The sequence below is a fragment of the Zonotrichia albicollis genome, chromosome 5 (genome assembly GCF_047830755.1).
Source record: "Zonotrichia albicollis isolate bZonAlb1 chromosome 5, bZonAlb1.hap1, whole genome shotgun sequence".
Taxonomy (NCBI): domain Eukaryota; kingdom Metazoa; phylum Chordata; class Aves; order Passeriformes; family Passerellidae; genus Zonotrichia; species Zonotrichia albicollis.
Genome location: NC_133823.1, coordinates 12,769,289 through 12,785,627, shown reverse-complemented (window position 1 = coordinate 12,785,627; position 16,339 = coordinate 12,769,289). Strand labels below are relative to the sequence as shown.

Below are 16,339 nucleotides of genomic sequence, written 5' to 3'. Positions count from 1 at the left end.
GACTTGGTCACACTCTGAATGCTGAAAGATTAATCTGCTGACTGTATATTTAAGCTGCCTTGCTGTACTTCTTTGTAAAGTGAAAAATGGTCTTTGATAAAGTCGTGTGATGCTATTTCTTCCTGTTGCTATACAACTTTGCAGTAAGCAAACTGGTGACTTGAAGTTAGTTAGTAAAATGAACTGAAGCAGAAATACATCTACTGAGTAGGAAAGAAAGCTGAGTTGCAGAATTGCAGGAAATGGGACAAGGATATTGGGGCACGGCTTGGGATGTGCCCAGGAGCTTCCTATACTTTTCTGTTCATACCTAGTGCCAGCCTTTGTCTCTTCTGAGTCTTAAGTTGAAATTATTTTACTCTGTGTAGCCCAAATCTGCTGGTTTAGGACTGTTTTCTCCTCAAGCCTATGTTCCAGCATTGTTGGGCTGTAAGGTTTCCATTGTGGCTTTGCAGATGTCCAGGCCGTCGCTTACGAAGAGCCCAAGCACTGGTGCTCCATCGTCTACTACGAACTGAACAATCGCGTGGGGGAGGCGTTCCACGCGTCCTCCACCAGCATCCTGGTGGATGGCTTCACTGACCCCTCCAACAACAAGAACAGGTTCTGCCTGGGGCTGCTCTCCAACGTCAACCGCAACTCCACCATTGAGAACACCAGGCGGCACATCGGCAAAGGTGAGCTTGGGATCTGGCCATCCATTGGCAAAGGTGAGTTTGGGATTGTCCATCCATTGGCAAAGGTGAGTTTGGGATTGTCCATCCATTGGCAAAGGTGAGCTCGGGATCTGGCCATCCATTGGCAAAGGTGAGTTTGGGATCTGGCCATCCATTCTGGGTGGGGGTGGTGTTTCCCAAGACATGACAACCGGGGCTACTTCCCTCAAGAGTAAACTGCTCTTCCCTAGCATGTGGGAGAGGTATTTGTGAGTTTGGAATCTGGCCATCCATTGGCAAAGGTGAGTTTGGGATCTGGCCATCCATTCTGGGTGAGGGTGGTGTTTCCCAAGACATGACAACTTGGGCCACTTCCCTCGAGAGTAAACTGCTCTTCCCTAGCATGTGGGAGAGGTGCTTGTGTTGGTAAACATATAATTTTCTGGCCTAGTCTTATAAACAAAGTATTGTTCCTACCTGGTTTGTAATTACAGGAAGCTTTCACCCTTAATCAATTTTTATTTGCCTGAAGGCTATTGAAATCTAAATTAGAGGTTAAGGCAGTTTGTCTAATGAAATGTCTTGATTTATCTTGATTATTGCTGTATATGGAAATCCAAATTGTGGTTCTTGGCACCAAATGTTTTAGCTAGCCTTAGTTCTAACATAAATGAGCTATCCTAACATGTATTTTGGGAGATAACCTGCTAAAACAGTTTATTCCAAATGCATTTTTCACAGGCTGGTGATTCTTTCAGTGGGAATTTTGTGCTTCCACTCTGTGTCTGTGTCTCAGCAAAAGAGAAAATCTTCATCTTTATGCCTGACTATTTAATACAGTCCTCTTTTCTGAACTCATCTGTAATGCAAAAGGCAGGCAAAGCCGAGGTTGCCCCCTGCAGTGGGCCATTCCTAAAAGGCACATTTTTTAGGTATTTACATTTTTGGTAAACTGTAAATTTTCTGAGACAGTTGAGGGTTCAGCATGCCTAAGCAGTGGGGTAGATGTGCCAGCTCTTGAAAAGGAGAAAAAACTGAAGCTGAAGAGAACTGTCAGATCCTAAAGTCTGAGCCCCCAGTCTGGAGAGCTTTTCTCTTCATGGGAACTTGTGCAGCTCTCAGTAGTGCACCACACCTGTGTTGTGCCACTCAAGTGTTAATACTTCTTCCTTCTTTTCCTCCCCATCCATCTTCCCAAGTATCAGGATATTTATTTAACACCTCATTCATTTTTCCTGTTAGGAGCAACCCAGCTGCAGGCAGAGTTCTGCTGAAGCACTTAACTGCGTGTGTACCAAAGCAGAGCGTGGGAGAGACAAGGATGCAGTTCAATAAGTAAAGGTGTACAAGTAATGGTGATGTAGAACTGTTAGTCTTTGAGAAAGGAGGAGTAAATCCCAAACTTGAAGACATAGCCATAAATGTTTTTGCAGATCAGGTGGGAGTATGTATCTACCCACACAGTCAGTGGCAAAATCTTACATGACAGAGCACAGTCAAGGCTTTCTTACTGGACTGCAGTCGAGTTTTCTATTCTCCATGTTCACTTCTGTGATTTGTGACATTGTGTGAGGTTTAAGTAGCAAATAAACCATTTTTAAACACAGAAGGTAAATTTTCTTGCTTTCTCAAAACCTTTAGAATTGACTCCTACTGACACAAAGGTTCTCTGTATATTACTTTTTTGGGGCTTTGCTGCTGTGGATGAAAGGTGAAGGAGCAGGCATGAGATGGGGAGAGGACTGTAAAATTGGTGTGTAGCCTCATTTGGCAGATAGGTCTGAGGAATGCAAAGGCCTTTTTTTTCCCACCTAGCTTTCTGGAATTAAAGCTAGCTGACAAAACTGAGGCTACCCAAATTACCCAAGACTTTTCCAGAGAATCGAGCTTGGGGCTTCTTCAGTATCTACAAATGATGCACCAGGTTTCTGCTCTCTCTGCTTGCATTCCCAATTACTGCTTCACTTAAATATAACGAGAAAAAGTTCAAGTGGTCAGATTGTCCAATGGAAGGCATCAAAACTCCTGTGCTTGCTAGTTTGGTGTTGTTGAATATACAACATGTTGATTCCCCATACATACATACATACATACATACATATATACCTACATGCATACATACTCTTCTTTCAGATTGCCCACTGATGAAAGAGAAAAGTAGAAATGAAGACAGATGATACTCTGATATGTAATTAAGGTTTATCTCTTTGAACAGAAGCCTATCTCTGTGGAGACAGAGCATGAAAGCAGACACAGAGTGTGAATTTGCCACCTTCTCCTCGCAGGTGTCCATCTGTACTACGTTGGAGGGGAGGTGTATGCTGAGTGTTTGAGCGACAGCAGCATCTTCGTGCAAAGCCGGAACTGCAACTACCACCACGGCTTCCACCCCACCACGGTCTGCAAAATCCCCAGTGGCTGCAGTCTGAAGATTTTCAATAATCAAGAGTTTGCTCAGCTCCTGGCTCAGTCTGTGAACCATGGCTTTGAGACAGTGTACGAGCTTACTAAGATGTGCACTCTCCGGATGAGTTTCGTAAAGGTATGTGGGCAATTTGCTTGAGATTATTTTGTAAGCAAAGTAATTTTTTTTTTTTAATGCAGTAATTTTAAATGGTCCAGTAAGTTCCTTCATCAGCCTACTAATGGCTGTTAATTTTAAGGATGGAATTGCTCATTAAGTCTAACAGATCTTAGTGAAATTAAGCATTTGTGGAGAGAAAACCATCTGACCCGCATACTTGGAAAGCTTGAGGTGACTTACAGAAGATGTTTCTTCATGTAAGTCCTCTATATCTTGACCAGCAACTCCCAAATTAGGAGCTGCAGTCATTATTTAGAATAATATGCATAGCCTTCTATTCTAGAAAGGCATGCAAGGTCAGGATTTGTGATGTGGCTGTTGTGTGTGTCAGCATAGGTACTGATATGAAAGGGCTGGTCCTTAAATGAAAGTAATCAAATGAAGATAGTGATATGCTGCAGTCTTCTCCATGATGGGAGGATGAGAGCTTTCAGATGTGTTAAGACAGGGGTTCCTAAAATGAAATAGGCTGTTTACAGCTCTGCATCCTACAGCCTAAACAGTCAAACAGGACCTCTTGTGTATTGGAAGTTGCACTGCACAGTGTTCAGAGCTGCTGCCAGCTGTGCTGGGAGCTGGGAAATTCCTTCGTTAGTGAGTAAACTAATACAGAGCAGAGCAAACTGTACCTGCAGATGTCATCGTCTTCTCTTCAGACCTGCCCCAAAAATGGTTCACTTACAAAATACAAATTTTGAATGCTTTTAAATATCTCTTCATATCTTTGGTAATTACTGTAACAGAATCAGGTATGAGTTGAAACAAAACCTGTCTTAAGTAGAGAAACAGCCTGATGGGGGATGGCCATGCCCTCTTTCTCCAAGGAGGAATGCTTCTGATTTATTGCTGTGTTTATCATCCCCATCCTAAGAATGATACTTTGGTTCTTGTCAGACAGATGTCTCACCCTTATTTCCACATCAGTCTTATCACTTCATCTTTTAATTTTTTGATCTGTTCGGCAGCATTTCCACCCAATTTGTTCCATTTTCAGTCTTGGCAGAGAAGATTTGAGTATCCCTCTCTTCAGAGGCTTTTTAGGGACCTCAGGCAGCTGGCACTGATGTATGGGGAAGTTTTGCACTGCTACAGTTATGTCTTTAAAAATTTCCATTCCAAGAGAGCTGAAATGATACTTTTCACATTTATAATTTTTTTAGCTTCTGATTTGTTTGTTGAAAAGTGATAATAGTTGGTGGGTGCTATGGGTGCTGTGCCACCCTGCTGATAATGACTGTTGAAAGCTATTTTGGTAGGAAGTACACTTTTCATGTATTTAGTATTATAATATAAAGTGATTTGTTTTTTCTTTCCCCACTTATGATTCTATTTCCAGGGCTGGGGAGCTGAATATCATCGCCAGGATGTAACGAGCACTCCATGCTGGATAGAGATACATCTCCATGGTCCCCTTCAGTGGCTGGATAAAGTACTTACTCAGATGGGCTCTCCTCATAATCCTATTTCTTCAGTGTCTTAAAAGGTCCCAAGCTCCTGCATTACGGAAACAGTTGAGCCTTGCATGTACTTGAAAGATGTATGAGTCAGACACACATTTTTATTTTTTTTCCCCCCTCAGCTGGCAACAGCTGAAAAAGAGCCATGAAAACACTTGACTTCTGTGACCAACTGCTGGGTTCAGAAAACAAAGATAAATAAACCCCTTTGACATACTGTTGGTATAAAGAATTTTAGTTTACATTGTAATGTACTGTTGTGGAGTTGATTTACAGGGCTTAGTACAAGAGGGACAACAGAGCCAAAGCCAAACTCAGTGTGCTGGACAGAGTTCCCGAAGGATTTTCCGGCAGCCGTCACTCTTAAGGTTCTCCTTTCTTACATTCAGCACTCACTGGTTCCCCCCACGTCCTCTGGAGCTGAGAGTGGATGTTGGCCAAGTCTGCTTCTTGCAGCCTCTCTTCAGTACTTCTTGGAAACACTACACTGATGGCTGCTGTTCTCTTTCAAAGTAAAAGCAAGCATAAGGTTTAATCTCAATAACTGTGTGCTATCTCTGAAATTGTGTCCTGACCATACTGCTGTAAGAATGTTAGGTATGTTCTTTTGCTAAATGTATGTACGGTGTATTTGAAAGTTTAGAAATTAATTAGATTTAGACCATAAAGGAATTAGGAATATTTGAATGGGGGGAGGTGGGAGTGGGAGGGGAAAATGACAGCTGAAATGTAGAATATATTGTAAACATAGCGTGTTAGTTTAAACTGAGGTCTGAATTTTGTTGTGCATTTTGTTTTCATAGTGGCTTTATCTTGTTAGTTCTGACTATTTTTGCCTCTTCCTTTTCCCCCAAAGCAATTGTGCAGCTTCTTTTACCCATGAAGAGGACAAAATTATTAATTACTGCAGTTTTGAAGGCTGTAGCTCTATGTATTTCAAGACAAATTTGTACAGAGTGCTCTTTAACTATTGAGCAGTTTTATACAGTTTATGTAACAAAAGTAGGCTTTTAATTTTGTGAGAGAATCTTGTTTTGCCAAACCTAGTAACTGTTAATTGTCTGGAGGAGTTCAGTATCCCTGTGGGGGTCTATTTCAAACTTTAAAAAATATATATATATTTTTAATTTTTTTTTTCTGCTTGATTTATTTTCTTCTCTTTGCTCTTTTATATTCATGTAAGCTGTAGTACTTTCAAGTACTTTTTTTCCAAAACTAGTGGGTCCTCTTTACTGGAAATTTTGAATAAAACCTGTTGTTACTGCTTACATTTGATTAAAACCTTGTCTTGTCCACTTCTTAGCAGACTCTTAACAAGCCAGATAAAGGTGTGGTCTTGGAGGAGGAACAACTAGAAATGAAGATGTGCTGAGCTTAGATGTAATGATTAGTACAGGTTAGTAGTGCCGCTAAACTCAGGAGCAAGGGGAGGCTGAGCAGCAGAGCTCAGTGTGTGTTCAGCCAGACACAGAATGCATCTGTCTGTCTCTGTAATGACTAACTGAGTGGTAGCCCTTTTTGGAATATGAGTCAATGCCACCTTTTTCTCCTCTTTTTTCCTTTTTTCTTTTTTTGGTGGTTTTGTTAAAGTTAATTCCACAGCTTGGCTCAGTATATACATTTTTTAAAATTAAAAAAGTTCTCTCCTTGCTCAGGGGAAAAAATCCATAATGTACAAGTTCCCTATTGAGAGGAACCTGCTGCTTTTACATTCCAGGAAAATAACAGGTTTTTTCGTTTCTTTTCAGATTCAGTTTGACATATCTTTTTCATAAAGAAGTGGTCATAGCACAAATGTAAGCCTTAAAAATAAATAAAATGTAGAGATGACCAAAAAGTGGAAGAATGCTGTTTGCTGCTCAGGCACTGCCTTTGTTTTTGATATCTTCAGCCCCTGCTACATAAACTCCCAGCTGTTCCCAACAGTTTCATTGCTTTTTATGGAATGCAGCTGTGAGGTACTGACTTCTTTTTTAATTAGTGCTGTAACCATCCATCATGCAGGTCTTAAGGAGTGTTTCTACTTGGATGTTTTCCTATTTGGATGATCCTGTGCAAGTTTCGATAAACTTTGAAAAAGCGTTGGAGTAAGAAAAGACAGTTTTATGTTGTGACTGCTTTGAATGTTGCTGTCTTTTATGTTTTGGGCTGTAATGACTCTCTGTTTTCCCTAAATAGGGATTGAAATTAGAAAATAGTAGCTCTGCAGTGCTTCAGAAACTTTCAGCAGTAATCTGAATTAAGTGGGACATGCAGGATCCCAGTTTTTCTGAGTTCTTTCTGTTGTCAGTTTTTCTATAACACTGTTGAAGAGCTGGGTACATAATATTTTCATTATCTGTTCTTCAGCTTTTTGCTTGTGGTGTGGAGATACTAGGTGCAAGGAAAGTGTACCTTCATATGAGGGCACAGAATGTGTCAGCTGCACTTCATTAAATGAGATGAGTGGATTGGAGTAGCACCTGAGACTCTCAGGTGCTTTTGTCTGGGTTAATTTCTTTTCACAGTACTGGTATGGGGCTGGTTTGGATTTGTGCTGGAGACAGTGTTGATAACACAGGGATGTTTTCCTTACTGCTGAGCGGGGTTTGCACAGATCCAAGGCTTTTTCTGCCTCCCACCCCACCTGTGAAGAGACTGGGGGTGCACAAGGAGTTGGGAGGGGACACAGCAGGGGCAGCCAACCCCAGCTGACCCAACATACATCCTGTCACATATGGAGTCATGCTCAGCATGTAAAATGGGAAGAAGGAAGGAAGAAAGGAGGGTGTTTGGAGTGATGGAGTTGTCTTCCCACATTACAGTTATGTGTGATGGTGCCTGGATTTCCTGGAGATGGCTGAACACCTGCCTGCTCATGGGAAGTGGTGAATGAATTCCTTGTTTTGCTTTGCTTATTAAATTGTCTTTATCTCAACCCACAAGTGTTTCTTACTTTCACCCTTTCAATTTTCTCCTCCATCCCACCTGGGGTGAGTGAAGGAGCAGCCAGTGAGTGGTGATTAGTTACCAGCTGGGGCTAAAGCACAACAGACTAACAGCCAGAAACACAGGAGGTAGGACAGAACTCACCTGGGAAGAAGCAACTGCTGGCTTCAGGCTGCTGTGAAAACTTTTGGATCATTTTGAAGAAGTCTTCCTTCTGATTTGCCCTGCTTTGGATAGTTGGAGTCAGAAAGCTTTTAAAGACAAATGACAAGAATGAAAGGAAAAAGAGTTTCTTGCTGACCTCTCACAAAACAGAGAACACTGAGAACTAAAAACGCGGACAGAGCCTACAGTGTCAGCTCTGTAACCAGGTAAGTTCCTGTTGCTTATTTGGTTTTATTTCCTCATAGTTTTCTCCATTTAATCTCCTGAACAAGAGTTAAACACAGGAGATGCTACTTAAAAGCCAAGACAAGTCTCTGTTAGGAGAAACTGAAAAGACAGGGATATCTGTATTGAGGAAAAGCACTATACATGGACACAAATAATTCCATGGAGCTGAATGTGTTTTGAAATCTCTGCTTCGGCTTTTGAGTGCTGGAAATCAAATAGAATGGAGATGACTTTTTAATCATTTAGGAGGATCTGGTGAACTCTTAAAAGATTTGTTGAAGGCTAAGAGAAGTAGTCATGCTTACCTGTATGGGTTTAGGAAGGTATGGAAAAAATAATTCATGTTTTATCATATCCTGTATCATATTTATGGGCCTGATCTTTTAATGCTTGCTAACCTGGTATTGCTGTCTACTTTGCTAAAGCCATTTGCTGCTAAATCACTGCTCTTGCTACTGTAGCTATTGTCCTTTATTGTCTTAAGACAAGTATAGCTGTCTTTTTTAGCCTCTAAGCAATGCAGGTGTGAGTATCATTATTTGAAGAGAACAAATCAGTGTAGAGGTGTCAGAAATTGATATGGATCTTTCTTGCTGTGCCTACCTCCCTGACTTTTCCTTTGCCTTGTCCCACTCTAAGGTGGGACAAGGTGTCTTTGATGGACACTTTGGAAGTTAGCTGTGTTTTGGTGCTCTCTTTAGTAATTGCTGCTGGTTTGTTCTGTGAAACACACTGTAGCCTCGTAGTGTGCTCCTGAGATTTGTGATTCATGGCCATGAACTGGCAGTCACCTTTTTCTGGATGCTTGCCTAGATATACAACATAACTCCACCATCACCAGCAGTGGTGGAGCAGTACATTTTTACATGCATCATCTCACAGTTCATTTTCTTCAATACATTTGTGATTCTGTGCAGGAGGGAAGGGAAAATGGCTCGTATTTTCCTCTGGCCCTCTCTGTCCTTGACTTAACTCCGTGAAGAGAGACACCCTTGCCATGTCCTTCAGGGGATGTTCTCTCCTCTCTGCTCCTTCAGCACCCCTCACTGACTTCTATATTCTTGATAACTTTCCTTGTTTTTTTGAACTCTGCAAATTGCTTTTTGTCATCCCCAGGAGGTGCTGCCCCTGTGCCACTGTGGGTCATGTGTCTGTGTGTCTTCATGTGCTGGGAGCTGCTGAGGCAGGGGGCTCTGGTTCCCCACTTCTGTTCAGTTTAATTGAGGTGTGTGGCAGGTGGCTCCTGTTTCATTCACCCCATGTGCAGTCCCTTCAGCGGGGAGGGCTGTGTCCCCTGGGCTGTGTGGTGAGCTGTTTTCATGAGGCAGGTGTGATGGAGAGACAGCCTCCTGATCAAAGCCTGCTGCAAACACAGAAGTGGCTCCAGTAACATTGACAGTGCTTACATCCACTGGGCTTGATGTGGTTAAGAGCTGAGTGGGTCTGCTGCAGTGAATGGACAAGATGGGTACAGTTTTTGTGCAGGTCTGATGAATGCCTTGCAGTTAAAAATGATCCTCAGAGTATGCTGTTAATTGATCTTGTGCAACTGAAGTAATCAAAATCAAACAAACCCCCAAATTTTACAAACAGTCCAGAAGTCTGGAATTTGATTCAATAATCTTTAAGGAATGTTAAGATTTTTTTATTCTAATGGGTGCAGATTGATCATATTTTTTAAGACTTGGCTTGTAATTTCCCCTTTTTATCGTGCCGCTAAGACATAAATTGAATGTTGTGTATGTTCTCTTCATGATCCTGCCAGATCATCTGAGACTCTAAATATTTAAAGCTCAGAGGAGGCTGCTGTAGTTTAATTTTGAAGAAGTAAACACTGTCACTTGCTCCAGATTGTAGACGGGAGTTAAGATATCTCATAGCAGTGATAAAGACCTGTGACTTACAGTTCTGTACTACAGTAAATAGAAAATGAGCAATAGTTATATTATAGGCTTGCTTTGCTCAGAGTTTTCTTTATGTGGAGTGGTCACTTGCTGAGATGTGCTGGGAGAGCACAGTTTGCTTTTGTAAAACAGATTCTGATTTTCCTGTTGCAGCTTTCCCCAATGTCCCTGTAACATGTAAAAACATTCTTTTCTATAAAGAAAAATGGTGTGCATAACTTTGCCTTCCCCTTTCTCCTAATATAACTTTGAACTTCTCGGTCTGCTGTTCCTTTAGATTACTGAGCAGAGATTAGAAAAAGCAGGAGAATGAGACTGGATGTGTGCAGTGCTGCAATAACACTTTACTATTTTACTATTTTTTTGAAGCACTTGGTTCTTGGCAGGAGAGCAGGGTCTGTCTCATCTTTGAGCCCTTCACTGCTGCCTTCTGTTGATACTTTAGGGATTGGTAATCCTGAGTATTTTCAGATACACATGTGGAGACTGAAAGATGGCTGCTGTCCCATCAGATATTTCTCCAAGTTTGTGGACCAGTCTCCTCAAGTCAAAATCACCATAGGCCATAGTGTTGGCAACAGCGCTATTTAGAAACTGGATCCAAGCATGGCTTCATTGTGAACATGATTCAGCCAATGGTTTGACTACAAACACTTTTCAAACCTCTCAAACACAGCTTGACCCCTCTGTGTGCTGAATTTGGGCCATGCTGTTTTCTCAAGCAGCACAGAAAGAAGCTACCTTGATCTGCATGCACTAGAGACTCAAAACTTCAAGAACTGGGTTTTTATCTTGTGCTAAGAGAGCAGTTCTGTAAATAGTCTTTCATGGGGTAGCTTTTAATTGCAGTGTGGGGTTTCTTTGTACCCCTACTGCAAATGATTGATATGGCTCTAATTCAGAATACACTCTGGGCACTGGGGCCATTCCATTTTCTGACCCACTGTGTTGCTCTTGGTTTTTCAGGAATTACATCATTGCCTCAGGTGTCCCTGTGATTTCCCCAGGTCACAGAAGCAAGTTTGAACAGATAAAGTGGTAGATCTTTGGTTGAATTTGGTCTTACACTGATAGAAAGCAGCTTACAATCAAAATATTAAACCATTGAACTCTCTAGAAATTGACCATTTTCAAAAAGGAAAGCACTGGGATGTCTTAATGTTGGCAAGGGCACGTACAGCAGTCTGATCTGTCACCTCAAGGTGGGAGCCTCAAGTTTGGGGACCCTGATTTGGCAGTGTGTACTTTGAGTGAGGGGCCATCCATTCCCTCACAGGATCTGTTGGCACCATTGAGCCCCAGATGAATCCATACTGTGCATAATCCCCAGAAGCATTGGAAAAAGATCCACGTGTGTACAGTGGTAAGGGAAGGTTCACAGCCAGGTTTTCTAACCATCACCTGAGGAAGTACAGGAACTGCCCAATTCTGTGCCAGCAGCAGTGGGTGGGTGACAGGGGTGTGGCAGTGGCACTACAGGGAACAATCCCAAGCATGGTCAGACCTGGAACTTTGCAGCTGAGTGAATATGGAGGTTGGTCTTGAATGTGAGCATTTTGTTGGATAAAATGGGGGAAAGGATCCTGACCACACTATGAGTGTTCTTGTTGTATTTGGTGTTTATTTCACTGTTGTTTCAGAATTGTCTGGGTGCTCTTGCACTGTTGTTCCTTTGATAGTAAGGTGGATAAAATAATACGAAGAATATGTGGGCTTTCCTCTTTTTTGTCCGTATTCTGGTCACCCCTTGTGTTTTGTAAAACATTACTGTGTCTCCTTGTGTTGAGAATTACCATGGCCTGACACAGGTGGGGTATACAAGAAGCCCAGTCAAAATTAATTCTCTACAACTGTATCTGAAATGCCTGAAAAATGTGACATTGCCCATCACATAGACAGGAAACAGCCCTTGTAAGGGACTGAGTGTAGCTGAAAGCCTAAGCCAAGTAACATCTCCATCTGGGAACCTTTCAGTGCCACACAAGTTTGGAAAACGTGGTTGTGACTGGCTTCCACATGTGGGATGAATGGCGAGTACCAGATGTTGCCTTACACATCCAACTCTTTTTCTCTAAATTCCATCTGAAACACAAATGTTCTATCTGCAGCACTTGTGAGTGAAAGCCTGCACATGTGAAGGTTTTGGTGTTTGCACAGGAACAAGGCTGGACCTGCACCACTGGAAGCAGGGTCAAGGTTTCTCTGGTCATCAGAAGTTTCTGATGACAGTAAGCAGTAAAAACCTGAGAGGTAGCAAATTAAATATGCAGTTGTCAGAGGTGGAATACAGTGTACTTCTAAGGGCTGGCTAGTATGTCTGTGAAAGCTGCCCTCATTTCCTCCAAAAGAACATCATGGAATGTAACAATAGACTGATGATATCCTCCTAGGGCATGTGTAAAAATTAGGCACTCTTAATTTCCATCTTTTCAAATTTATGGGCTATGGATTATATCCTGTGTCTGGTTTTAGTTTCCCAAATGCAGAAGCTCCTTGTGAAGTTTCTACCTCTCAGTACTTGTGCCTGCTCCCTCTTTCCACAACCTTTCTTCCTCCATACTTACAGAAGTTTCGAGAGCACAGTAAAAGGGCTGGTTACTGAAAAATAGAGTATGACTTCATGTGATACTATGAGAAGATACTTAGTGTACACCTGGAAAAACAAGCAGTTGTGTGGGGGTATTTTCATTTCTGTTGCTGGGCATTCTTCAAGTATCCTGTTTATTTTTCGTGGATTTTTTAGAAATGTAACTTCCACACTACAAGTCTGAGATGGTTAACCTGGTATTGCAGGTTTGTTACTCAAGTACAAATTATAGAATTGTAAATAATTGGAATATCCCTTTTGTAGAGAAGGCACATCCTGTAAGATAATATTCCTACTTTTAAGGAATAGTTTTGGTTGGGTTTTTGTGTTTTGTTTTTCTGGAAAGCTGGATGAAAACAGGTGAGAAATTTAAGTCCTCATACCTACAGAGGGGGAGTACACTTTCTTCCCTTCTACCTCCCTGAAATGAATTATTCTTCTGTAGTTTTATGGGAGGAAAGGGAAAAATCTGGAGGGACTTGCTCCATGTGGTTTCCCTCTGGCTCAAGCTGACCCAGCCACAGGGAGAGATCTCACAATGGAACAGATGCTGTGTTCTTCAGATGAATTATGAATTTCAGCCTCTGAAAGGATCAATCTAAAAGCTGGAGGGCTGTGAGGGGAGGGAAAATAACTTTGAAAAACTAAAACATCACTTTGGGTGCATAAAGATATGTGAGAAATTCTTTCAGGAATGCTGCATTGGAAGCGTATTTGAGCCTTGTACACGTTCTGCACATGCAGAAGTGCAGTAAATGCTGGTCAGATGAGGGGCTGGCTGCATAGTGCATCCTTTCAGTGGTGTATGGGCTTTGTCTAGGACTAAAGTTTCATTTAGAAGGCATTTTGCAGTTTCCCTACATACCCTATTCCACATATTAATCACTTTTGTAGTTACAATGTTTCTTCTACTATTTGGTTAAAATTTGCTTTTCTACAAAATGGGTTTGCTTTATAGTTAGGTATTATGTCTGTGCGTTTTTTATTGTCTTTTGCACTTGCCTTTAGTGATTGTCACTCCACCAGAAATACAGTGGATTTCCATCATGTTTTCCTGGGAATCCCGAGGCATTCTTCATTTCATGATGCTTTCTTAAGGCTGTTGTGAGAATGAGCAATGATTCTATGAAGAAGTTGGCCTAATCTCAGGACTCTTACATAATTGAGCTAAAAATTTTAAATTTTATGTCTTCTGGAAATTGATCATGTGGAATGTCCAGATTAGTGCTCAGAAAAGATTAGTTAAACTAATTAACAAAAATTACCCCCTTAGATTAAGCTATTATTTTTGTTCTTGCCCCTTCTTTATTTGACTGTTACTCTGATACCTTTTAACACTAAAACTCTTAAAAGTGTTATTTGCTTGTTTGCTAAGTATTCACTGTTCTTTTTTAAATAAGAGTTAAAACATTTATCCAAGAGTTACTGTTTTCAAAATTGCCTGAAAGTGAGGAGGCAAAAGTTGGGTGGGTTTTTTTTTTTTGAATTTTGTTTTATTCCAATGGAAAAAAATGGATGTGCTGTCATCTTTTTCTTAGATCACAAGGAACAAAAAGAGTTTTCTTTCACAGGTCAGACTTTAAAATGTGGTCTTCATTATTTCGAATGTATTCATTAAGAAAGTATGTGGTTAGATAACTGGCATTAGGTATTTGTAGTCTCCTTCCAGAAAAGCTGACCAAAGGGTTTGCAGAAGTAACCTTTGCTGAATTACTTGCTGCCCTGCTGTCTGAGCCTCTGAGGCACTGCAGTCATCAGTAACTAATGCGGGAGTGTTTGTGGGCATGGTGGCAGAATCAAGCAAGCAAACTGCCTGCTCACTAAGTTTTGTTCTAAAACATCATGATAAATAAAATGTGCTTTAAAATTAACTGAAAGGGTCAAACCTGGAGGTGTTGAAGCCACATGTGTTAGGTAGCTACTCTGGGGAAGAAGAGTTAAATTCCTTTACTCTGCTTTGCAGAGAATAGGACAAGAAATGGCACTCTTAAACTGCACAGAATAAAATTGAGTCTAATACTAGGGGCAGGGAGAGGAGTTTTGTGCCAGTTAAGACATTAAACACTAACAAGTTATCTGGATAGGTTATTTGGAGAGATGGTCAATGGCAGGTTAGAAAAATGCATATCAGGAATAGCAAAGGTCGTCTTGATGCTTTCCTGCTGTGTGCTGTGTTTAGGGCTTGGTCTGAACTTTGAAGAGCTGAACTCTGTCAGAGATGTTGAGGATGCCTTTGTCACCCGAATATATTTTCATACCTACTGAGACATAATGATTTAATATAAAGCTGGCAAAACTATTTTCCTCTCTTCTCCTTGTTCCACATGCCTGTGTAGTTAAGGATGAGTTGCAGCTAAAAAATGCATTGATTTGCACAGCTATCCTAGTAACAAACTTCTCTTTCTGCTCAGGAGTGTGTTCTGTACAAGCATTTAACCATCATTGAGAGTGCTGGAGTATGAATACCTCATACAAGACCATCTGGAAAAGAGCTTTTCCTGAAGCTTATCAATATTCCTAACAGGAACCCACAGAGTCTTTGCTCTCAGAGCAGCAAGACTGAAGAAGCAGTGACAGCTATAATGGCAGGGCACTAATGACTTTGGAGAAGTGTTACTTGTGTAATAGGAAATGATACAAACACTGTCATTAAAACAGATTGTTGATGCCACCTTTATTCTTTTCATAGACTTAGTTACAAGAATGGATGCACTCTAAGGAGATGATATCAAAATTTTTATGCTTCTCACAACTAGATGGGTAGATCATGAGGCTTTAAAATATGAAATGTTGTTTTTCCAGAACACCAGCTAAAGGAAGTATGGATTTGAATGACTGCATACTTTTCCTTCACTGCAACAGGAGCACTGGGAAGGTGAAATGTCATTGACATGTGATTCTGAAACATGGAGTAAGAGCTGAGAGCTCTGACTTGAGCTGTAATTTTCTTGCATTTTTTTGATGCTAGCAGAAAATTCTTTATAGCTTCTTCAGAGTTCGGTATAAAATACAAGAAGACAAAATCCATATCCCTTCCCTTCAAGAAACATCTCATTTTGCAAGTAACTGCTGTTTTAATCCTTTCAGTCTCCACTCATTCTGTCTTTTTTAGAATAAGTCCATACAAGAAGTTAGCAGCAGAAAGGGATGGTGATGAGGAGAGACTGCAACTTGGGAGGCCTCCTAGAATACTTTTAATGCAACACTATCAATTTTTTGCTTATTCCATCCTTTTAGATTATTTTTAAAAACTAATGGGCTTGTAAGGCCTTCTGTCAGACCTTGACTATTGGTGACTGCACTCTCATTGACGTACTCAGCATCTGTTTTAGTATCTGTCTTGCTTCATGAGAAGAAGGTAGCACCAGGGATATGTTCTCTTGGAATAAATGGCAAACAGGGACAAGGGATGGTGTTTGTGTGTGTAACCCAGACTTGTATTCAAGACTTCCTACATCCATTTTTTAAATGCTTCATCCACTGACAATTTGAATAGTCTGCCTCTGGCTGAGCAAGAGAGCACATTCCTGGAAGTTCCTAGAAATGAAGTGTTCCTGGAAGTTTCTTTCCAGAAATGGCAGAAAGCCTGAGTCTAGACCAGACTAGAGACATGCAGATAGACACAAAACTAGAAATTTTGGACAGACCTACTTAGAGTTTTTGGCATCTGACTGCTGCTGTTTCTTTCTACAGCCCTGTGGAAAGAGCCATCTAACATGTCTGATAGATTAGCTAAAGTCAAATAAAGAAGCTGAGTTTTCAATGCTGAGAAACTGAAATGGAATAGCTGATCAGAAAAAACACAAAACTCTTTGTCTATCCCCTTCCAT

The 16,339-nt window shown here is 41.0% G+C and overlaps 2 protein-coding genes across 4 annotated transcripts in view; both read left to right on the top strand.

The window, feature by feature from the left end:
• The window catches only part of SMAD1 (SMAD family member 1), a 43,925-nt gene extending 37,947 nt beyond the window's left edge, over positions 1-5,978 (top strand). For all 3 annotated transcript variants that reach the window (XM_074540810.1, XM_074540812.1, XM_074540811.1), the window contains exons 5-7: positions 456-677; positions 2,942-3,198; positions 4,577-5,978. In XM_074540810.1, the coding sequence (XP_074396911.1) occupies positions 456-677; positions 2,942-3,198; positions 4,577-4,720 (623 nt within the window). In that variant the 3' untranslated portion in view covers positions 4,721-5,978. The remainder of the gene's footprint in view (positions 1-455; positions 678-2,941; positions 3,199-4,576) is intronic.
• Positions 5,979-6,115: 137 nt separating this feature from the next.
• MMAA (metabolism of cobalamin associated A) overlaps positions 6,116-16,339 on the top strand; it is a 45,829-nt gene continuing 35,605 nt past the window's right edge. The window contains exon 1 of the mRNA XM_026792328.2: positions 6,116-7,996. The gene's annotated coding sequence lies outside the window, so the exon portion shown is untranslated. The remainder of the gene's footprint in view (positions 7,997-16,339) is intronic.